At 45.2% G+C, this 24,116-nt stretch overlaps 3 protein-coding genes across 5 annotated transcripts in view; all 3 read left to right on the top strand.

Annotated features, from left to right (window-relative positions):
- The first annotated feature begins 4,683 nt into the window (after positions 1–4,683).
- LOC108164043 (lipase 3-like) lies at positions 4,684–7,349 on the top strand. 2 transcript variants are annotated; one of them, XM_033393461.1, is made up of 4 exons: positions 4,684–5,303; positions 5,716–5,893; positions 5,965–6,320; positions 6,548–7,349. In XM_033393461.1, the coding sequence occupies exons 1-4, from the start codon at positions 5,079–5,081 to the stop codon at positions 7,097–7,099; spliced, it is 1,311 nt and encodes a 436-aa protein (XP_033249352.1). In that variant the 5' UTR covers positions 4,684–5,078; the 3' UTR covers positions 7,100–7,349. The 2 variants fall into 2 exon arrangements, with proteins under 2 accessions (XP_033249352.1, XP_017155110.2); XM_017299621.2 differs by having other exon boundaries at positions 4,685–5,303; positions 5,965–6,326.
- Positions 7,350–8,526: 1,177 nt separating this feature from the next.
- LOC108164281 (lipase 1) lies at positions 8,527–10,775 on the top strand. Its single transcript, XM_017299930.2, has 3 exons — positions 8,527–9,093; positions 9,146–9,688; positions 9,750–10,775. The coding sequence occupies exons 1-3, from the start codon at positions 8,965–8,967 to the stop codon at positions 10,293–10,295; spliced, it is 1,218 nt and encodes a 405-aa protein (XP_017155419.1). The 5' UTR covers positions 8,527–8,964; the 3' UTR covers positions 10,296–10,775.
- A 9,995-nt stretch (positions 10,776–20,770) lies between these two features.
- LOC108162633 (E3 ubiquitin-protein ligase TRIM9) overlaps positions 20,771–24,116 on the top strand; it is a 74,217-nt gene continuing 70,871 nt past the window's right edge. The window contains exon 1 of one of the 2 annotated variants that reach the window (XM_017297457.2): positions 20,771–22,487. In XM_017297457.2, the coding sequence (XP_017152946.2) occupies positions 21,573–22,487 (915 nt within the window). In that variant the 5' untranslated portion in view covers positions 20,771–21,572. The remainder of the gene's footprint in view (positions 22,488–24,116) is intronic. The other variant, XM_033393491.1, reaches the window with a different exon arrangement.

Consider the following 24,116-nt stretch of genomic DNA (forward strand, 5'->3'; position numbering starts at 1 on the left):
GCCGGGGCAGGCAGGGCGGAAGAGTGGGGGGGCGGGGAGGCTGCTGCAGAAACAGGAGCTGCACTTCATTAAAAAAATAAGCAGAACGGTGCAGCGGAGCGGAGAGCGGAGTGAAGTGAAGGGGATAGGAGAGGAGAAGCAAGTTGGTCGTTAGGAAACTCCTGACTTACAATTACAAACACAAATACAAGTACAGACACAAATACAGGCGGGCACGGACATGCACAAGCCTGCTTCAAAATGAGTGATGTAATGTGCCTAACAAGAATCTCTCTCCCTCTTAGCAGTCTCTCATTCCCTCCTTCTAGCGCTCTCTCTTATTGTTGCTTGTTGACATAACGAATGCCTTAACATTTTTCGAGTTGCCTTTGCCTCACCGCTTCCCCCGCTCCCGCCACCGTAACAGCACCCACAAAGGCTGTGTGTGCTGTGTATGTGTGCACTTCCGCTCCACTTACACATAACTCGCCTCTGCCGGCATCGACGCCCACGCCCACTTCAGGGATGGGTACGATAGGTATTCGACATGCCGATTATTCTGATAACTTGATTATTTCCATAGCATATATGTAAGTTTAGGATAATGCCGATAATCCAGTCAGACAGTAGCCTTAAACAATGATTCACTTTCGGATCTCCTAACTAGGGATCTCCCTCTGAGAGATCATGGGTCTCAGCCCGACTTTCTATATTCAAATCACAAATCCCACGAATCCCGTCTGCCATCCCTGCCATCTCTGGCTGCTCTGCTGACGGCGACGCGGTTTGTCGAGTTAATGACTTTGGCAGTCGAGAGGAGCAGCAGTGGATGATGGCTCAGGGCTCAGGGCTCAGGACTCCTGGATGGTGGCTGATGGTTGAGCCTGTCAACTGCTCTGAGGCGTGCAAAAATCATTTTTCTCGCACATTTTTATAAATCACCCTGTCCCTCCGTCACTGTAGCTGCTGCCTCCCTGCTGCCAAACAATCATCAACATTTATTTATATTTTTCATTTTTCACATTTTTCGGAACGCCAGCGAAAATTGCCTATAATTTCAACCGAGTGTGTAGAGAGTGGCAGACGTGCTGATCCCTCAAGGTGTCGCTTAGCCGGAAGGGGAAGGAAAGCGGAAAATTCCGACTGCTGCCTGCAGTTGACAGTTAATTATTTGTATAAATCGCTGCAGATGTTGCGGCCACTGAAGGGTTAAGTGAAGCTCAGACACATTGAATCGGAAAACATTTGAATGTCATATGTGCGGGAAATGTATAGACCTGAATTATTTCTATGATAGATAAACGAAACTGTTTACTGTTGAAACGAATAGGGTTTATTGCATGAGGCCATAAAGAACGAATATTTCCCGGGATTGGTCGTTAAAAGCGGGTGGCTTCCAATAGAGTTTTATGATCTCAACTACTGTTCTGATGAGCCGAAATCGGAATACATTGTGCACATGTATCTAAATAAAATATATCTATCGATTCCTGTGGATTCATGCAGGACTCTCTCTTTCAGTACCTCTAGATAAATCAACAACCTATATGCTTGATTATACAGATTCCAGACCAATCCGAAGATCCTATCTTCCTTGATTGCTCTTTTGTAATTGAAATTGATTTCTGTGCTCTCCGTTATTCTTACGGGATGGAAGGGATATGCTGGGTATTCTCATTTAAATTTCGAACTTAGCATGAAAATAAATTCTTATTTAAAGGTAATATTTCACGGCTCTGCCCCGCTCACCCAACTCGTATCGCATTACAGGATAAGGAGCCGGGTCCTGGTGTGGGCTACTTAGCCCCTTGTTCCTGTTGCTCTTTGTTCTGCTCGTGACTGGCCCCTCACGAGCATCCTTGCGCCTGCCCTCATGCCTATCGGGATTCTGTTGCTTATCAGGACCGTGCAACTCGAAAACAATAAATATTTTATGGCCCCTTTTTGGCAAGCGCATAAATCTTGTTCTGGAAATTGATCCGAGCAACGAGTGCCGGGCGTCGAGTACGTGTTCAGAGGGTTAGCAACGAGGTAAGATACACAGATACAATGACTCGAGAACAGATACATTTGCCACATTGACACACTGAGCACTTACGGCTCAGACTCGCATATTTGCGAAATTTCTTCTCGTCTTTTCGTGGGGGAGTTCCTTCACCCTCCCAAATCCCAGGGGTCTCAAACGCCCGCATCTTATGCGAATTTCACATTGATTTCCTTGCCCCTTCCTCACTGTGGAGTGTGGAGTGTTCAGTAGGTCGCTCTTTCATTGCCTTCAAGTGGTCGATTTTCCGGTATTTTGCTGCGACTCTTCTCCTCGTTAAAGTACTGGATATTAAAGTTAAGACCGAAACCTGTTGCTACAAATTCGGATGCTTGTGAGATGCTATAAATACCACAATAAAGACACGTCTGAGTCGGTTAGGGCTCTAGGGCATAGAGTTCGAGTCCTTAAGTCTCTTTTTTTGCTCATTCTGGTGTTGTATAGATCTTAACATCGGGTATCGGATAGTCGGAATATCGACTTTAGCACATGTCCAGATTTGAATTTATTAGCTACTTATGTAATCGGTAAATATGACTTTTGATTTACGTTTAAGATGTCTCGAATGAATATCCATTTTTGACCAGCCTACCCATTCCCACAACATAACTCATTTTTGGCATCTATTACACCAGTTCGCCCCCCCCCCCCCCCATTCTCTCTCCCTCCAACTTTGGGAACTATTAAAAGTTTGAATATAACTTTTGGAGGCAATATGCCACTCTTTGTGTCAGTCGATTGTTTGCGGCCTGCGGTGACGGCTCCCAACGGGCACCCAGAGGGCTTTTGAAAGGCTGAAAATGTCATGGAATCGAGTGGTTAGCTTGGAAATTCGGATATTTGCGTTCGATTGCATTGGATGTCCCCAAAAACCAACCGCAGTGTAAATAATGTGAAAAGCTATTCCAAATGTCATCGGATTGTCCAGAAGGGAGTTTGATTGACTCTCGGCAACATTTCTGGGTGGCAACATGTTGCCAGGCCCGAAAACGAGTTTCGAGCTGAAACTGAAACGCTTTTCATATGATAATAACGAATCGGCTGACATTGCAGAGGTCGAGGGGAGGGGAATAAAATGCATAAATTTATATATATATACATATTTATGCTCAACAGCCCATTTAATGAACTGCACATTGTTTGTGCTATTTTGCATATGGATCTATAGCAGTAGCTGCTGGGACTGTAAACCTACAGATGTATATACAAATTGTATGCATATAAACATATGTATATGTACATATGTATGTACATATGTTTGCTCGTTAAATGCAGAATCAGCTACACTTAATAATTGAATAACACTCGTTTCGGGCTCGGGCTAGGGCCCGCTCTCGGGCTTAGCTCCACTCAACTCCCCCTGCTGTGCAGTGCGATAAGCGGACTCCCCCTCCCAGTCGAGCTGTGATTTCGCTCCTCTTTATCTCTGGCTCATCCATTATTGGATTATTGTTTACCGTCAGCAAATAAAATATTTCTAAAATTAATTTCGTGTGTCCGAACTCGAGTCTCGTCTCTCTCTCTCGGCTATCGAGCTCCTATCAAAGTGCGATAAATTGTTTATATGTACATATCTGGTAATGACAGCCAGTAATACCGACTCGGCTTGCAGTCTGGCGTAGTTAATTGAACTTTGATCGGGAAATAGTAAATAGGTAATCTCTTATTTTGTGGACAATAAATGAGTAATTTGATGAGTGTTTCATACACGTACCTGTACGATGGCGGGAGGTTCCGCTTCAATGGGCAAATGAACAAAGTGGAAAATATTCGAGTCTGAGAATAAAATCTACAACTAGGGATGGAATTTTTGAATACAGTATGAACAAGTTAAAGGGAACGTCTAAGAAGAAAATTGGGCAATAAGTTTTACCATTAATACGATACTTTACTCACATCGGCGCGAGCGAGTGAGCCGGGGGTTGGCGCACGAGCGAAGCAATGGCGAATGGGTCATCTTATGATTATCTTTATAATTGGGAATTGGAATTGGGCTACTGTTCGAGTAAACGTTGCACTTCGTGCGGATCCATCGCTAATCTATTTAATGTGATTCACTTTTCTTTGTTTCAATTTTGAATGTGGAAGTATTCGTAATACTTGTAGGTACCTATAACCATATAAATAGAAATTTACTACGGATATGCCATTCAAATATAATTTTAAATTATTCAGCTCAATTTCAGTCGGTCACAAATAATTTGCTCAAAGCATTGAAAATCTAATTGATAGTTTTAGACGCGGACTTTGTTTTCTTCGAGTGAATTACTTACTAGTAAAACATTTAACCTTCTTCATAGTTTTCTAATCAGCTGGAAATGGGGTATTTTCAGATAATGATTATTAGGTCAAGTGCTGGGTAGGCAGCACCAAGGCCTACTACATATAGACTTATATATACCCTACAATACATATCATGATAGGCATGATCAATTATAAAATGGTGCCTGTAATAAATATAATTAAACATTTTTTTCCAGCCAGCAACAAATTGCTATACACCGTAGTATGGGTAGTCGGAAGAGTCGGATGGAGCAGAAATATTATGAAATCAATTGGCTTGGCAACATGTTGACTAGTTTGTTTATTGGTCGGGGCATTGTAGCCAAGGTAGACCCCCATCGAATACCAAAAAACATCTTCAGTTGTTGTTGAGGGCCGGATTGGCGTCTCGTGCGTAAGCGGAGTCAAAGTCAAGATCGATTCAAGCCGGACTCTTCGGCGCGGCTTATCAGCAAGTGAGAAAAGCGGCCAACCGGGGTTATCGCCGTGCCTGACCAATATTTCTGTTTTGGTGATTCAAAATTAATTGAAAGTATTGTACACCAACAAGTGCCCGGACCCTGCTGCACACATCCATACAATAGAGCGGGGAAGTGTTGAATTTCTCTCTCGCAGAAAGTTTCTTTGTCGCTTGCAAATTGAAACTGCCGTCAGTCGACACTTGTGACTCGAGCCGAACGCATCTAACAGACCCCAGAGATCCTAAGCCCCCAACGAGAGGGAGAACACACACCATATAGTATATAGAGTATATACAGAGACAGATACAGAAATGTCATTATCATCGTCGGCGAGTCTGCTCATCGGCGCCCTATGCCTGTGCCTGGTCCAGCCGGAGATCAGCGCCGGTCTGGCAATGGTGCTGGGCAATGTCACCCTCTTCAACGTCCAATTCAAGTCCCCCAGCTGGCTGGGGCGCTCCATAGTCGGGGACAGTAACCTGCGGATAGAGAGCGATGTGGATCCCAATATATTGGAAGATTCGCACTTGGACACGGTAAGCCAAAACACAAACCCAAACAAATGTTGAACAGAAGCTAAATAATCTTTTGAGCAGTTCGATTTGCGCCTGTTTTTTGTTTGGTTTAATCATCATTGTATTTTCGTCGAAGGTGTTTATTATAAACCGGCATTACCTGGTGTTATGACCGCATAGATTTGAGTATTGTAAAATGTTCAAGTCGAAAGTACGCAACGCAACAAAATTGATTTTTTTTTTAGTTTGACTTACTTTAATAGTCGAAAGGTGAGGTCATATTTTATTACATGACAAAGAGCAAGATTCTTCCGACTTGGAGCGCCGACATGCAAATGCATTTCAAATGGAGTCTGTCTCCGATCTTTTATCATCATTAGATTTTAAAAACATCAGAATATTTTCCATCATATGAACATTTGCCCTTTCGCAGATCCATCTGCTACAAAAATATGGCTACCCTGCAGAGAATCATACCGTGGAGACGGACGATGGCTACATACTCCGTGTTCACAGGATCGCTCGTCCTGGCGCAATGCCCGTGCTCCTGGTGCATGGCCTGCTGGACAGTTCGGCCACTTGGGTGATGATGGGACCCAACAAAGGATTGGGTAAGTGGCAAGAGTTTTCTCCCTCGAACAACCCATTCTGATTGAGCCTTTCTGCCCCAAACCCCCCACAGGATACTTGCTCTACGAGCAGGGCTACGATGTTTGGATGGCCAACGTCCGCGGCAACACATACTCCAGGAACCACGTCAAGTACAGTACGCGCCATGCCAAGTTCTGGGACTTCACGTTCCACGAGATGGGCAAGCACGACATACCGAGCACAATCGACTTTGTGCTCAACCACACGGGGTTCAGTCAGCTGCACTACATTGGCCACTCCCAGGGCTCGGTCGTGTTCTGGATCATGGCCAGTGAGAGACCCGAGTACATGGAGAAGATCTTCTTTATGCAGGCCCTGGCGCCAGTAGCCTTCCTGAAGCATTGCCGGAGTCCTGTCGTCAATTTCTTGGCCGAATGGCATTTATCGGTGAGCGTAAGTTACCCCGTTCCTATTCCTATTCCTATTCCTACGATCCATCGAAAAATATCTAGCTTTTGCTTGGGAAAATGTTTGTAGATCATTTTTACAAGCAAGATTAGCATATAGAATCTCTTTCACACATCTTTCCAAGCCTAAACATTTATTTTCTTCCCATCCACATCCCTCTTCAACATTCTTCTTCTGTAAACTCACTTTTCGATTTTTTCTTTCAGGTGGTCCTTAAGCTAATCGGCGTCCATGAGTTTCTGCCCAAGAACGAGTTCATCAGCATGTTTAATCGGATCATTTGTGACGAGACAACCATCACCAAGGAGATCTGTTCGAACGTGATCTTTCTGACCACTGGCTTCGACAAGCTGCAGCTAAACGAGACGATGCTCCCGGTGATTGTGGGCCACTCCCCGGCCGGAGCTTCTACCAAGCAAATGCAACACTTTGGCCAGCTGAAAAGGTCCGGAGCCTTCAGACAGTTTGACTATGGATGGCTGAGGAACCATTGGCGCTACGGCACCTTGGATCCCCCCACCTACAAGCTGGAGAATGTCCGGGCCAAGGTGGCGCTTTACTACGGGAAGAACGACTGGCTGGCGCCTCCCGAGGATGTGGAAATGCTGGATAAGAGGCTTCCCAATGTCGTGGCAAAGTACCTGGTCGACGATCCGGAGTTCAACCACCTGGACTTTATATGGGCCATCAATGGGAAGGAATTACTCTGGGATCGCATGCTGGAGAACATGCGAAATCAGGAGAACTCCGTTATATGAAGGGGGAACGATGGAGCCTAGTATAAGCTATCTAAATATTATTTTAGTCTATAAACTTACAGTATAAAGCGGGTCAGAGGTGTCAGCGATAGTTAGGTATTTATTTGGATTTAGTTTACTTTACTTTTGAATACTTACAAACAGACATACATGCATACAAATATGTATTAATATACGAAGATCAAGAATCAACAAAAGTAATATTACATAAATTTAAAACACTTTTTAATTGCAGAGTGTTAATTCTGAACAATTTTTTATTATATATATTTACTATATAAAGCTGCACCTACAGTTAGCCTTGTGTCAAGACAATTTGGATGTCGTAGCCTTCTTTGAAACCCCCCTTACGAATATATATATTAATTATGTGGTGGATGTATGTAACACCCAGAAGGAAGCGTTTCCAACCCCATAAAGAATACATATTCTTGATCAGCATCAATAGACGAGCTATGTTTGTCCGATGAGCGCCGATGGATAAGCGCCTAGTTCTCTGAGACTGTATGAGCTAGAGAAGTCAAATTTGGTATCCAACTATATATTATTATCATAGCCAGAAGGAACGAATGAAATTGCATTGGCTACGAAAAGCTTTCCACGCGCCTACTCATTCTCGGTCTCTCTTTCTCTCTCTCTCATACACTCTTCGTCGTGCAGTGTGCGTGATCTGCCGGAGGTGAGCGAGACATCAGCATACGCGCAGACTGAGTATCGGGTATAGAAGTAGAGCCACGGCCCTTGCCACGGTTCACAAAGTTTTTTCTTCTGTGGTGCGATTTCGCTTTGGATGTTCCACCGTATGCCAGTGACATTTCAAAGGACCTTTGGATGATATTGATTTTGCAGCTGCTTGGGGATGCCCATTTTAAAACTTTGTTTTGGGCAGGTGCTGTTTAGTAGGAATTTGAATTTTCGCTTAAGGAAAACCGAGGAACAGTTAACAGTTAAGGGAGAGTTTCCCTTAGTTCAAGTGACCTAGAAACTGCCATGCAACACTTTTCTGAGAAAAAGGTATGTCTATCTGAGAATTCTAATTGAAAATGGATCACCCTCCAGAGCAACAGGGTAACAACTTAATTTCCTTGTTAGTAGCAGATTCAATTGCAAGTCCTATCAATTGTGATTAGCGTCAGATTTTTGCAATTATGTGTGATTTGCTAGTTGGTTTGGGTTTTCCAGCTTTCACGTCAATTTCGCCCGACCTTATCCGACTGTTAACTTGTTCTACTGCCACTTGCAGCTACCATTGGGCGCCAATAAAAACTTGTTTAATACATTAAAAACAATGAGAGTTTACAATATTATGCATATTAATTGCCCTGATTCTCGTGAGTAGTCGGCAATGCGAGCGGGTCAAGGAGGGGAGCGACTTAATAAGCCTCGCCAGCTGAAATTAGCCATCAAATAAGGCATCCGACTGGATGCCAGTGCTCAGTGGCAGTTGATCGCGCAGCGGGAATAGTTCTGATTTGAAAAACATTAAGACTCGTTTTATTGGAAAACACCAAACATGTGAACAGGATGTAGCAAGGGATATTGAAGACCCGCAAATAAATATATAATTTTCATTGAGCTTTCATATAAACAGATATATTTTAAAAGTAATATATTCAAATTGAAATAAATAATTCAAGTGGAACAAATTCATTCTCAAATTCAAGTTCGAGTGCAATTTGATCATCTGTTTGTTTACATGCATCTGCTTTAATAGAAATAGATCTTGATTGGCCAATTAATTATGGTCTAGCAAACAGTCTAGCATTCGGGCTGTCTCTCTAGCATTGACAGTGCATGTGGAAAATTGCATTAACTGAAGGTTGGAGATACCATAGAAGCAACAGGGAAACAGGGCAACAAATAAAATGACTAGAAGAAAGAATCTAATGCTATTGTTCGGTTCTGTGATCTGGCTTAGCTTGCACCTAGATACTGTGACTTCGGATATTATCAAATACGATAGATCTATTATAGAGGATGCTAATTTGCCGGCGGTAAGAAAGAAGACATCATCACTAATGATGACTAATTATGATTCCTCTTCAGCCGGATATGATCAGGAAGTATGGCTATAAGGCGGAAGTCCACAAAATAACGACCAAGGATGGCTTTGTGCTCACAGCCCATCGCATACCGAAGCCTGGGGCGCAGCCCGTGCTGATGGTCCATGGCCTGGAGGACAGTTCCGTTGGGTACCTCGTTCTGGGACCCAAGAAATCGCTGGCCTACAGGCTAAGCAATCTCGGCTACGACATTTGGCTGCTCAACACGCGGGGCAATCGCTACTCGAGGAAGCACAAGCGCTACCAACGACATATGCCCCAGTTTTGGGACTTCTCCTTCCACGAGGTCGGCCTGTACGACCTGCCGGCCGCTATAGACTATGTTCTGGCCATGACCAAGGGATTCCAGCAGCTCCACTACATTGGCCACTCGCAGGGAACCACGTCCTTCATGGTAATGGGCAGTGAGAGACCCGGCTACATGAAGAAGATCAAACTGATGCAGGCTCTGGCGCCGGTGGCATTCTGTGATTACATTGAGTCGCCCTTTGTCCTGTTGGCCTCGAAGTACATCCGACCTCTGACTGTAAGTACGAGTACGAGCTATTCACATTTACTACGCTTTATATCTATCGCATATGTTTCAGTTCTACGCCAGAACCCTGGGGATATACGATTTTCCACCGGAGGGCGAAGTGTGGCAAAGACTGTTCTATCAGATCTGTAGCTTCGCCTTCAGGAACACCTGCAGCTATTTCCTTTTGCAGTTGATGGGCGTCGATGCCCAGCAATTGAATGCCACCCTCGTGCCGCTATTTGTGCGGCACGTCGCTGGCTCCTCGCTCAAGTCCCTGGGGCACTACACCCAGCTGGTGCACAGCGGTGGCTTCTACAAGTACGACTACTTCAGCGCTGTGGAGAACCGTCGCCGCCACGGCTCCGACACCCCGCCAGAGTACAACCTGGCCAATGTCGACTGCAAGGTGGCCCTGTACTACAGTAAGAACGATCTCCTTACCGCGGTCCGCGATGTGGAGCGACTGCGCGACGTCCTGCCCAATGTGGTCCACGACGAGCTGATTCCCTACGAGAGGTTCAATCATGTCGATTTCATTTGGGCGAATGACGTCAACAGCATGCTCTACGATGGAATGGTGGAGGTTATGAGGAGGTCCGACGCTGGAGAGTTGTAGGGCAGGAGAAGGATAGGGAATTTGAGGCTTACCTTTTGAAAAGTACCTTAAAATCAGAGTAGTTAAAATAATTCAATTAGTAGCAATAAATCATCCCACCAGCGCCACCATACTTGGTCTTCGAAGGCTCTATGATGCGACCCTTGTAGCATGGGAATGCTACAGCCTAGGCCTAGAACCAGGTCTATGTTTGAAAGACCACAAAAAAATTCATCGAAGAGTAGCGAATAATATTGTATTATCTCTATTGAAAGGAATAATATACTGTCTTCGATCGACCCTTGTGCAGGACTAAGTGTTAATCTAGTTTTAAAATGTTCCTTAATTATATTGAACCAACCAAATTCTTGACTTCTCATTCCCGAAGACAAGTTTCTGGTAAACTTTAGTTGCCACATCCATCAAGACAATCAATTCAATCGAAATTCGAAATAATCAATGCTTGAATGCCACAAAAATTAAATACTTTGACTAATTCCACATTTGCTTGGCCATAACTTCCTGAGCAGCTGCTTGATGACAGCCAAACGTTGAAACAGTCTGTTTTAAGTGAAATTAAATTGCAGAACGACAGAACGGCACTTAAAGAGTCTTCCAGACACTGAAATTCTAAGGAAATTCTGCTACTCTAACATATGCCCAGCATTATTGTAATGTAACATGCTCCAAGAACGCATTGAAACATGAAATCAGATTAAATATTTAAATCGGACAAGTGCCTTGTGGCTTGCCAAAAAACAGGAGCTGCCTCGTATGCAGATAATATACACATATATATGCACATATGTACATAAATACAGGTCTATGGAGCTGTGGAAAATTTATTGCAAGTACATTTTATTCAAGTCTCCTCTCCATTGCATCTGACAGCCGCGGGCGGGTGGGGAAAAGGCCTCTCCAACTGTGTGGAGTTGCCAAAAAACAGAAATTGCCACTGACATCGGCACATGTTGGTACGTTTTTTGGGTGTGCCCGGCCAGCCAGCCGCAAGGAAATAAAAGTGTCATTCCATAGATGCAAACTTAATTGTTTGCAGTCTGAGCCGGAGACCAGCACACAGCAGAACAAACAAACAAATGCATTCAACTTGTGGCACACAGGCCGAAGCTGCCACATCCGAAATACACACATCCCAATATAACATATACTCGTAGTTGTGTGTTGCATTGAGTATCTAAAAACAGTTTAAAGCGAGTGTCAAGGTGGCCATCATCATAGGCGCTCGTAGGTGTGGCAGTGTGGCAGGCCTTGCGATAGTTCCTCACTTTTTACTTAAATGCCTAGATTGCTGTTATATTTTGTGCAGTTTTCGGGATCAAAGGTCTCTTTCAACATCTTGATCCCGTTCAGTGCTTAGACCTGACAGACTTCAATGGCATCCCAAGCTCCCAGAGTCTCTGCGGGGCTTTAAGGACTCTGGCAAAAGCCAACGATTTGCTTAAGCCTCTGCCATCTCTGGAGGCAAAAATCATTTTACAACATTGTGAGAGCTGCAACGTGTCGCCCCGTGTCTGCTCCCCAACGTGGCCACCTCATATATGGTTCTCCTGGCTCGGTTGCATGTCCTTGTTGCTTGTTCCGCTTGTGGTCGTCTCAATGTTGCCTTCTCCTGCTGCTCGCTCCGGCGTGTCAAAGCTCCTGGTGTTGTGTTTACGCCCGGCTCCGCCCCCGAGGCCCCAGGCTCGGGTATCCCCAGGAATCATTCAGACGCCAGGCGGTGGAGAGTATCAATCATGTCACTTGACCAAGCGGAAATCGAGTTCTCACAGAAATGCAAATGAAACCTTCGCTCATAAAGATTCAATCCGGGGGCAGAGAACAAGGACTCGGACTCCTGGCCCCAAATTAAACTTCTCCTCAATTCGGTTTGGGGAATTCGTTCAAATGCTGTGGTCACCATTGTTTTAATGCATTTACATGTTCGCCCTGAACTCTGATTAGGAGTGCTCCTCAGAATGGAGTGTCCTTTGTCCGGCGGAGGCGCCGGGGCAGAGTCCTTCCCGCAAACAAAAGCCGTAACCAGAAAACCAATCGAAGTCATTTGAAGATTTGCGCCCAGATTTGCATTTGAATGGGCAACTGGGTAAAGTTTGTGTTCGGTTTCCTTTTTTCCAGCTTTCCAGTTTTCCAGTTAGGCTTAAGTTGAGGGCCGGAATTCTTCACACGCCCGCCGCATTGTTATGCAATTGTTTGGGAAACAAACAAAAACTACAACAACAACAACAACAGCAAAACTACTGGCTTGTCAGCTGTGAATGCGAGTGCGATAAAGGTTTCCCTTGCTATAGGGGGGCAGTGTGCTGCTCCGCAAAGTGCTGCCTACTTTCGGGTGGTTGGTAGGTAATCGAATCGAATCGAATCGAATGGAGATTGGGACATGCACAAACTTGTTTCGGCTAAATGGAGAGAAAAATAAGTTGAATGTTTATTAATTAACCTTAAACTAATTGATATTGGAAGTTGTGTCAATTTTGGCCATCATGTGTTCGTATTTGAAATGAGATGTGTGTTCAACAGTTTTTATGCACATTTTCAGTAAACAAAGCGGTGCAAATAATTAGTTATTCATAATCAAAGCTTTAGCGTGGGCATATGTATATTGTGTGGGAATCATTAAAACATTTAATCAGAGCATTAGTCAATAGCACTGTGCAACATGTTTTTGGATGCCAGCTTACAAATTACTTAGCGACGGAGAACAGCAGCTGCAGAAAAACAATATTAACAGCATAACGAGATCAATAGCAGATAAGCAGCGCGGCAGAAAGGGAGAGCAACAGAAGATATGCACATGCTTGCATATGTTATTATAGCAAGCTCTCTCCCAAAAGCTTGCTTTCTGCTTAGCTAAGCTTATCTACGTCGTTGCCTCGCTTGCATCTGATCTGAGCTTTCGACTGCTGCTGCAGCTGATATGCTGCCATGCTGCTGATGTAAGCAGTGCAGCTCTGACCACGATCAAAAAAACATTTATATACATATATTCCTTAATTAAACCAACGTGCGTACTTGTTTTGTAACCAGGGGATGTAGTTTGATATCCTCCACTGCAGCGAAAAAAGGTGAGAGCTAAATATCATGTACACCTATCGTAAAGCTTCTTCAGAGGTACTAAAACTTTCGGCACTCGACGCTAGCTTTTCTGTCTAGTTTTATGTAGATTTATTGATCTGAAAACAAATTTCATTTTTGCCAAAAATATTCTAATTTTGTTGTGCAGTACATATAATAATTTTAATTTGGCGTTTGTGGTTTATTTAGCTATTTGTCACTATGTGTGACATACATATAGATGTATGTATACAATAATATTTATTTTGGCTTTAAAGAGTTCAAAGCAAATAAATTTCGAATCCACAAAACACATACACACATACATATATTGTCGATATTTGCTTTGGCGATTTGCCATTGGTTAAGCATTATAACCCCCAATGCATTTTTTCAGGAAAAATAAGAAAAATGGCCAGCGCTTCTCAGCTCAAAGAAAAATAACCACACGGAAAACTGTTCCCCATCAATTTTCCTGCTCCGCAGTCAGGTTGCGGGCTAATTGAAAATAATTCTTACTAACGGTACTCGGGGAGAAGCAAAAGCAGCAAAGGAGTGACTTACGCTGGTACTTCAACGGGGAACTTAATGAAAAATCAAGCAGAGAAAAGAGAGAAAGAGGGGAAGAGAGTGAGAGAGTGAGAGGAAGCATGGAGTGAGAACTGTCAGAAGCCAAAAGGTGCAAGTGCAGCTGGAAGCCACAGAGGTCGGTCCCGAGGCAGACTTCTGCCGCACGGCCGGGAAACGCATGTCGGCCAGGAGCCAATCAGCCAAGCAGCCAAACGGAAGTGCTTAACACCAACACCAACACCAGCACGGGCCCGAGCACGAGCAAATAAGAAGGCAAAATAAAACGGGAAACAAAGCCAAGAAAGAGAGCTTCCAGTCTTCGAGTACTCATAGTTTCCGTTGGAAAACTTGCTTCAAAACTTAAGCAAACAAAAATTATTTTGTAAACACATGAAAGGTACTTAATACCACTCGTATGTGTGCGTATAAATCAGGTCAGTTGTGTGTGTGTGTGTGTGTGTCTGTGTGCTTTGCCACCTGGCCAGATGTTCCGGCTGCTGATGCTGCTGTTGAAGTGCCTGAAAGCCAAGTTTATACTTGGAAATAATTTATCGAGTGCATTTATAATTGATGCTCTGTGGTTGCTCCCCGGACCCGGGCAGCTCCACTCTTCGATTTTCATTATTGCTGTTCTGTTTGTCAGTCGGATCGAGGGGCCGAAGGGGGCAGCAGAGAAATGTACGCATGTATGCACTTTCAATTACAATTCCTAGGGAATTTATAACCATTCATTCAATTAAGTTTTATGGGTTATTGGTATTTTCAGATAAAGAGTCGTTACCCGTTAAAACAAATCAAAATCAATTTTTCAACTGGCCTTAAGATGGCATCCTCCTTGAAAGCAGCGAGGAAAAGATACACATATATGAATGGGGAAAAGAGCTGAAAAGAGTTGGGGCTTTTGTTTGACAAAAATAATATCAGACTGTCTTGGGATGGACCGAAATGGAAGGGAATTAATTCCTTCGATACCTACTTATTGATTAGACAATGTCTGTATTTTATATAAGTATGGATGTATGTATCCCCATATATATATCTCATTATGTTACAATAGTAAGAAATAATCGTACACTTATAAACGTAAAAAATATTATCTTAAGTCCTTAGACTTCCAAAGTATATTGTATATCGGATCCTATATTATGCTCAGTGTATTCTAGGCCACACCCTGCGGAATATTTCGCTCTGGACCGAAATTCGAAAGTTAACAAGACATGTATGTGGTTGCATGTGTTGCAATTGGAAACAGATCCGAATTTTAATAGAAACCCAACCTGTACATGCGGAATATTTTGAACGTTAACATTAAGGTTTAGGTTGAGTCAACCCTCGGCCATTATCGAATTTTAATTAATGTTTTGCACAGTGATAGCTGCCCTTTGCCACCCCATGCAGAAGTTTGCTGCCAAAAGAGGATCTGATTTCATAATCAGAAGCGCAATTTGATTTCCACACAATTTAATTGAAGCCCGACCGCAGGACAAACCCCCGGGCAGGGCTGGCAGCCTCCCCGTCCACAGAAACATTTACATACATGTTTCGTTCTGAGTATTCCCATATCATGGACACTCGTCTCGTGTTCACCAAGCCAAACAACTTTTCTGGCCGGCCCACACCAGCGTATTGTGGACAACAAAGGAGAGACACTGCAGAGGGGGAAATGGTGTCTTACACGAGGCTCCGGGTAGTGCAGTGTGTGTACGTCAAAATGTCTGAAATTTCATAATTGCAGCAAAGTTTTCCCCCTGGCCGAGCCCTCAGAAGAAGCCCCCAGCAGCCCCCAGAAGCGAGTTTTTTGGCCTGAGCTCGGCCGTGCTTTGTTTCGCTTTGTCCGGACGGACTCCCCCGCAGTCCGCCGTAGAATGCTCGGAACGTATTTAATTATTCGAGCATTCGAGTACTCGAATGCTGTGTATATGCTTCTTTTTGTTTTTGTTTACTCTGAGGTTGGGGTCTGCTGTACTTTCGGCAGCTGTTTTTCGGACTTACTCTGCGGTTTGGCTCTTGACTCTTGTATCTTTCTATGCGATTTCATTTAATTAATTTAATTGCAAATGTCCTCCAGTGATCTCAGATAAAATTAAGTCGGCATATTCCCTCAAAATTCTTTAAAACAAACTTTGCGGCTCTTAAAATACCTCTGGCGTTTTCTCGTAATGTTTTAAAAATTCAGTCAAAAATTTTCATTTCTTTTGTACAAACTTTACCCTTCTTGCCATGAGTTTCATGGGACTTTAAAACTTTTTCCCTGTCGGTGGCTGAAAACCACAAAAAGCAGTCGCTCCTCGTCGCATCTGTGGTGGAGAATCTTTGCCCCGAGAATAACCATCGAACAATTTGTCATGCCCCATAACTTCCGGTTTATCTTCGCTTTAACTCGTTAACAAATATGTTTGTCCAAGGACTATGCCTCAACCCCCACCCCCAGCCGGACCCAATTTGAGGCGAGTGTCATTTGCTAAAACAGAAAACAGAACCTCGGGCGGTGGACACAAAAAATCTCCATGAAAGAGATGGGGAAAAAAAATCAAAAAATCTAATTAAAAATTTGCTGCAATACCAGATCCCACACAGCTTCATACCATGCCCATCCCCGTCCCCCTCCCCGTCTCGTGCCTCGCAGGGACAAACAAAAAAGCAATTACAATGCCTCAAACTGTTGCAACTTCCTGCAATGACAACAGAGGCGCTAAGCGTGGTACACAATATTAGCAGCCAGGACTGGACTTGTGGTCCCAGAGAGTGGGGCCCGTCCCCACCCCCCATGTATTCCCCTGTTGAACGTTTTGGCAAAAAACCCCACTGAATGGACCCCCGCAGAGGTCCTGGGCAGAGAGTACAGTGTCTGTGCAGACCAGCTAACAGGCAGTCAGGATATCCTACTGGTTACCAGTTACACAGCCCTTCACCTCCGCCTCTACCCCCCCCCGTCACCGTCTGTCTATACTCGGGGTCCCTGTCTCCCTTCGAGTGCAGCTGCTCTCCTCTCCGGGCCGGCTGCCTTTGGTAGCAGTTTCAGTGTCCGTCCGTGTTAAATACGCGAATGTCCTTCCTAATCTCATTTGGTGATGTTATCCTGAACGAGTGAGCGGAGCAAGGAGCCGCCGAAGCAACAACTCTCCCCGTCCCCCTCCCCATCGCCCAGGAGGTCCATTCTCCATTCTCCATTCTCCCTTTCGGTTAAACTTTATACATATTGTTCCTTAACTTAAAAAAAAGAAAAAACTTTGAAAATACCCTGCCAATATTTAAGGGATTTTCGTTCTTTCTGTGGTGCACGATTTTCAAGGGAGTGAGCGGCGGAGATTATTTTTTGGTAGCTAAAATGTTGGCCCTCTCTTGGGTTCGGCAAGAAACAGCTGATTGTTCTACTTTCAAGAGCTCCTGAAAGGTAGTAGCTAATCGCTACCAATGAACATAGAAAGATCATTCAAAAATTATAATCTGAATCAATAAATTAGTGGTCTCTGGTTTTTATTGGGATTAACTTTCAGAGGCTTTGCTAAACGATTTTTTCTGTATTTAAAATGTAATAAGTCTGTTTCAGCTATATCTTTATCTAACCTACAAATAATTTATGTACAATAATTTGTGGGAACCTTTAAAATAGTTTAATTGTGTCTAAAATTGTTTTTATTTTAATTTTAAAAGGGATTTCTAGTTCCGGACAGGGAATCCAGCGAGTCGTTGCTACTTTCTAGATACTCAGGGTTATTATGGCTGAAGAATTTTTTGTTGTTTATATTCCTCTTCGCTTGTGTAGGTGTAGGTGGATGAGTGGGTGCTTGGGTGGGTTGTGTTTGTTAACCCGACAATGACGATGGATACCGGAATCCTGCTTGCTCTTGTGGCCGTCGCGGCCGCTGGAGCCGCACTCGCCGCATGGCGCATGGGGCATGTGGCATGGCGCACGACAAAACGCATGAAAGAGACTTTGGCCGGGACCGGATGGGATGGCCTGAATGGCTGGAAGCTGGGTATACGTGCCCGTGCCCGTGCCACAGAGGAACACACTTACAGCAAAAGCCAGGCTAAAGCGCCGCCAGTCACAAAAATTTTGCTGTTTTTCTGGCATTCCTTTTTTTGTTCAGCTTTCCCCGAAAAAGAAGGGAAAAGTGCATAAAAAAATGTTTCGCACCCGCGGTGACCAAAGTATTTCTGCTATTTCGGATGCTGCTCCCCCAAGTGCGGGGCAGAGTGGGGAGCCAGGAGTGGTTGGCGGGCAGGGGGAGGGGGAAGGGTCTGTTATTATTGCGTTTTTATGCATGCTCGCATATGGTGAATGTCCTTGGCCATGGTTACACCACATGATATACGGCATTAAAGTAGACCAGAACGATGGAGCGGGCACGAGGGCGGACTTGGGGGTGCCAAGGGGTTTGTACATACATATATATTTGGTAGCTAGTATTAGTGCGGTATATACGCTTTGAAAGTTTTTAAATATTTTAAACTGCAGTGAATTATGGACTCGCTGGCTGATCCCCGGAATGCTTTCGCGTAAAAGTCTATTCAAAAATTTGTATAAAGGGAAATAAACAGGGTTCCAAAAATGGTATTCTGGTGGGTGTTGGAGAGGCACTGGAATCGTTTAGCACTACAAATCATCTGTCATTAAACAGCGCTTTACCAATCGAAATTTGTTGAGTGGTTCGGTTCGGAGATGAACCGCTGAACTATGTTCAAGTTCCAGGATAAACGATTCTCAGTAGGGGCATCACATTAGAGAGCTTTAAAGAAGAAATGGCTGCACAATTTGCTCTAAAAAACTGCCTAATGATGTATGATAGGAGATTTTCCAAGGCTGATTATTGGAGTAACTGCTTTTTTGCAAAATTGGTTGGATATTCATCGTTTAAGTGGATTTTAGAAATTGAATTTGAACCTAATGTTACATTTTTCCGAATCTCCTATTAAATCGCTTGGCATTTCAATCGGTTTCGAAAGTTTTTCAACAGGTAAATCCTCAGTAAATTCATTATTTGAGGTAGATCCGCTGTAGAACTGTCCTCCATCGCGAACGATATTGTATAATAGCATCCATCATTGGCTATTCGGCCATTAATGCGTTCCTTCCATAAGGATCCCATATATATACGGTAACTGTTCTCTAACCCGATAGATATGTTTTATTTTGTTGTCTGGCGCCATCCCAACGCACCTCCCCCCGCCATATTTCACACTTAGGCCATAAGGAAAAACAAAAAATCAATACACCAATTAGGGGATATACTCCCTCTCCCTCTCTCCCTCTCTCTCTCTCTTTCTCTTCCCTACTTTCTGTCCAATTTTGTGATTTATTACGAAACCAGAAAAAGTATGTTAAATAGAAAGAGAGACAGATAGAAATGGGTGGTGGGGAAAAGTTGAGCAAACAACAATAAATTGAAGCAAATTACGCATACGAATGGGCCGCCTGTCAATATTTGCATAGGAAAGTGAGACGTTCGTTAAGGGGAGCGGGGGGAGTGGGGGGGGGCACTTAACACCTCCCGATTCCAAATCCAGATCAAATACTTGGATAGGAACGTGGCTTATTAAGTCGAACGGATTACGCATGGCTTGGGAGTCGCATGGAGGGTGGAGACATGCTCCACGTTGCACGATTTGCTTGTTCCCTAGTGCAACGTGCCCCTGCCCTGCCACTGCCACTGCTGCACCATAGACAAACAAATAGAGCAGGTCACCTTATTTGTGTTTTTCTTTGGGATATCAGGTATCGGATATCGAACTGCGCGGGCCATTGGCCCTCTTCCCCGTTACATTCCACTCCCCGATTCCCGCCCGATTGCCCGATTCGATATCTAAGCAAACAACAAACACTGGAGTCGCCCAGAGCCGGGTCGGGTTCTAGCCATATTTGTTGATCGTAGCTGACACCTCCGACACCTCCGAGACTCTGGAATGTCGCCATGTGCGTGCTGGGCTTATCAGCGGCGTGCACTGCCTCTGCCTCTGCCTCTACCTGTTGCCTCTTGCCTCCTGCCTCTCGGTTTACCTAGGTATGTGTGAAACCCAACGAAGGGCTGTTATCGGGTGCGAGGGGCACGGTTCTACGGTTCTACGGTTCTACGGTTGTGGGGCAGGCTCCGATAAGGCGAATAAAGCGCAGTATCTGCAAAGGTAGAAGTAGTTATATTTCCTCGTGTTTGCGATTGGTTCTAGAAACCCTCAATAACCCTTGAAACGATTCTCTGAAGACATTACTGTTGAAAATGCATGCAACTCGGCAGATTTAGCCAAAAACGAACCACTTTATCAGCCTTCATATTTCGTGCCAATTACATTTGTAATTTTAAGTTGAATATTTGACTTTTTAATGTATAGCAAGAGCACAACAAGTTTAATTTTGATTATTTCAATTTAAATTATTTGCATCTTGGCGCTCGAAGCAAACCCGGTTTGAGTTCGTCGAACATGTTGGCTTCAAACCCGAAGCAGGCCGAGGCCGAACTCGCTCGCTGAACGCAAAAATGAATCGCAGCACGCGCTTGTTGCCGAGCAACATTTGAACGAAGGCGCATTGTTGTGCCGACCAATATTTCATGTGTCCAGGGTGACTGTTTAAGGTATTTTAATACTTTATGGTATTTTTTGTATATTGCGACTGACAAAATTGGATGCCGTAAGTTTTGAAAATAAGACGTATGTTTCTGAGGGTCATACTGAATCGGTAGCAGCAATGAGTCACATGAAATAAATGCATGACCATTCCATGCACAATGTTGCTGGCAACATTCAGACTCATGTGCCGAGAAACCGAGCAGCATGTTCCTCAACATTCTACATACCCTGGGCTAGAAAATGTTGGCAAGGCCGCCCAATGCAACGCGCTAATAGGGTATACAAATGCCTATACCCTGGTCGACAGATACGTCACAGTTATTTGGACCGAGCGGTTGTTGGTTGCTGCGCGCGCGTTATAAAAATTTAAAAAAAAATCCAAAATTCGCTAAAATGCACGTATAGAGCGTGCTTGGGGTTTTTATCAAAATACAACTAAAAATCTTTGTTTCCCCGGAGGCGCCCCGCCATTTAAGTCGGAATATTCGTCGTGTTTGTCGTGAATTAAGTGTGAACTTAAGTGAATGAACAGTGTTTTTTAAATTGAATAAACAAAAACTCAAAAATAAATAAAACCAAGGAGCAACTTTTTTTGAAGAGGTTGAATAACAAAATCCTCGTATTTGGATCAGTGTGTGAAGTTTTTGAAATAAAATCGAATAAAAGTGGAAAGATTTAAACCAAAGAACGAACCTCAGAAAGCATTTCAATCGTATTTGAACCCAAGAGTGAAGTTTTGAGACCCAGAAAGAGGAAATAGTAAATATTTCAACTTTGAAGTGAAGAAACTGTGCAATTTGTGAAATAAAAGTTAAAGAGACTTAAATTTCCGATAAAAGTACTGGATATATTTAGTACCAAAAGCATTATTGAAATACTTGCACATTGAATTGAAACTTAAAGTGAACTTCGTTTGAAATAAAAGTGAAAAGCCGTGAAACCCAATTGCCAAACATGCTCCTCCAGTGTCTCAGTCCCCGCTAAGTGACCAAAACCCCAGAAGACCCAGAACTCCAGAAGAGAGCAGCAGAGATATCAAGTCTCAAGCGAATCCGCATCGCGTTCCTTCGGAGGAAAGCATCTGCTGAAATGGAGGACGAGCTACGTTGTCCCACCTGCAAGCAGCTGTACGCCAATCCCGTGCTGCTGCCCTGCTTCCACGCCCTGTGCCTGGGCTGTGCCCTGGACATCCAGACGCCGTACACGCCGGGAGTGGCTCTGGCCGTGCCCGGGGGATCGGGCGCCAGCGCCAACGGCGGACACAACGGACTGCACGGCCAGGTGAACGGGGGCTCCGGGTCCGTATCCGGCGTGGGAGCAGCCAGCGGGGTCGCCAACGGAGCCGGGCCGGGCACCCGCCACAGCTCCCACAGCTCGGCCGCCAGCACGGCCAGCTCGAACACGGGCAGCGAGAGCGTCACCTCCGACCAGGACCAGTCCGACAAAGTGAGCATCTTCAGCGAGGCCGACTCCGGCGTGGTCTGCTGCTCGAACACATCCCGTCCGGTCTCGTACGCCGGCACCGGGCAGCTCCAGGGGCTGCTGCAGGGCTCCGTGGTCGCGCCACCCGGCGCCGCCTACTGCCTCACCTGTCCCCTGTGCCGGAAGCTCGTGTTCTTCGACGACGGCGGCGTCCGCAATCTGCCCACCTATCGCGCCATGGAGGCCATCGTGGACCGCTTCTGCGCCCGCGAGGCGCTGCGCTGCCAGATGTGCGAGACGGACCCCAAGGTGGCCTCGCTGATCTGCGAGCAGTGCGAGATCCGCTACTGCGAGCCCTGTCGGGAGCTCTGCCACCCGGCCCGCGGGCCCCTGGCCAAGCACACGCTGGTCAAGCCGCGCGGGGCCCCCCAGCAGCGGGAGTCGGTCTGCGGCGAGCACGAGGAGACCCTCTCCCAGTACTGCCTCAACTGCAAGATCCCGGCCTGCGGCCAGTGCATCGGGGAGCAGCGTCACCAGGCCCACGAGGTGCAGTCCATAAACGTGACTTGCAAGGCTCAAAAGGTGAGTAAAATTTGGAGGAAAACACTCCCATGCTGCCGCCAAGGACTCGCGGTGGGAAGACTATTAATCGAGTTGGCAAATTTATGGCCAGGGCTCAGAGGCCTCCCCTCAAGCCAACTGTTTGTTCGGCAAAGATGGAGATACATATATTATTTGCTGAGCCTCCACCGCATATCCTGACCACATCCTGACTCCTTGCCATCCTTTTTTGATTATATTCGTGTTCGTGTTGGGGGAATATTTATGGCTTTTCGCTGGCCCCGAACATTTCTCAGGCAAGATTGTGGTTTCCGGGGGAATGCCCTGCTCTTGGGAGCTACTCTTAAGGTAATTCCGAAACCAGCAAGATCCCAAAGTAGTTATCCATATATTGTGTCCAGCAGTCGAATATCTAAATTTCCGCGATGCAAACTATTCCATTCAACAAATTTCTGGCCCCATTTTACCTCCTATTGGCAAATCCCGCTAATTCAGGGATAAGTTTTCAGAGTTGGGAGTCGCTGACTCTTTTCCTTGAAGTCTCCTCTCTTTTGGAATTTAATTTCGAGGAATTCTGCTACCTTTTCGGGGGGTCCCGTCTCTCACCTGCGATTCCTCGACTGGCGTTGTCAAATCACGGGCAATTGTCAGCGCCAAGCAATTTTAATATGGCAAATGCCTGAAGTGCCTGCACATCCTGTCATCTAGGAGCCAGGACAGCAGACAGACGGGCCCATAAAGGGACGGCCCGGACGACCCGGACGGCCCGGAGTGCGAAAAGTGACAAATTGCAGCGGCTGCCAGAACAAAAGACCAGACAAAACTGGAATCAACTGTCGCGTTTGTGTCGGGTCAAGGAGGATATTGCTCGGAAGGCGACAAAACAAACGAAATGCTTGGCATTTTCTTTTTTTCTGTGGAGAGGGATAGTCGTAAAGGCGACAAATGTATTTTACAGTGGCTTGGTTTATGCAGTGAAAGTGTCCCCCAGGGGGGGGCAGGGGGACTCCTCCAGTGGCAAGGAATTTAAAATAACTGCTGGAAAATGAATTAATTTCAAATAGAAAATACAGTGCCTCTACGGCTCTTCCCAGTTTCTGGTTTTGTCTGAAAATCGATACTAGAAAAGATTGTTCAGGCAGGGCTGTGGGGGACTTATCTCGAGCCCATTTCGCCGCCCCATTTGTGTATCTATGTGGGTTGCGCTCTTTACCTATCAATTACGCATTCTGTTATCTGTTAGCTGCTATCAGTGCTGCGATCCATAACCGGAATGCGTCTCATTTCGGTGGCCACATGGGGAATAACATTTGCCATTTCCTGTCTTCTTAAATGCTTATTTTGTCCGGCCATCAGCCGGCCTGCAACCGAGTTTGGGTATCCATTGTGCTGACAGCCTCCGCCTGCAGGCAAAAAGTCGAAATTCCCTCAGAACAAAGGCAACAAATCTGTGTCCCCAGGCAGCTGGCATCGCATCGACAGGGCAGCTGCACATCGGATCATCGGCACACGCCAGGTGAGAAATCCATGCGGGGCCTGGATTCTGCCGGGATGACACACGCAATACGGGGGGGTGACGCCTCCACTCTCGATTGCCGCCACAGAACCTGATAAGATAAGCGATTGGTAGTCATCCAGCCTTCGCCAAGA

This window comes from Drosophila miranda, chromosome 4, assembly GCF_003369915.1.
Source record: "Drosophila miranda strain MSH22 chromosome 4, D.miranda_PacBio2.1, whole genome shotgun sequence".
Lineage (NCBI taxonomy): Eukaryota > Metazoa > Arthropoda > Insecta > Diptera > Drosophilidae > Drosophila > Drosophila miranda.

What these genes read in the sequence shown, in the direction of transcription:
- LOC108164043 (XM_017299621.2), top strand. Translation starts at nt 5,079, where the DNA reads ATGTCATTATCATCGTCGGCGAGTCTGCTCATCGGCGCCCTATGCCTG. An exon ending in AAGATTCGCACTTGGACACG is followed by an intron (nt 5,304 to 5,715) that starts GTAAGCCAAAAC and finishes GCCCTTTCGCAG; the next exon opens with ATCCATCTGCTACAAAAATA. An exon ending in GGGACCCAACAAAGGATTGG is followed by an intron (nt 5,894 to 5,964) that starts GTAAGTGGCAAG and finishes AACCCCCCACAG; the next exon opens with GATACTTGCTCTACGAGCAG.
- LOC108164281 (XM_017299930.2), top strand. Translation starts at nt 8,965, where the DNA reads ATGACTAGAAGAAAGAATCTAATGCTATTGTTCGGTTCTGTGATCTGG. An exon ending in AGGATGCTAATTTGCCGGCG is followed by an intron (nt 9,094 to 9,145) that starts GTAAGAAAGAAG and finishes ATTCCTCTTCAG; the next exon opens with CCGGATATGATCAGGAAGTA. An exon ending in AGTACATCCGACCTCTGACT is followed by an intron (nt 9,689 to 9,749) that starts GTAAGTACGAGT and finishes CATATGTTTCAG; the next exon opens with TTCTACGCCAGAACCCTGGG.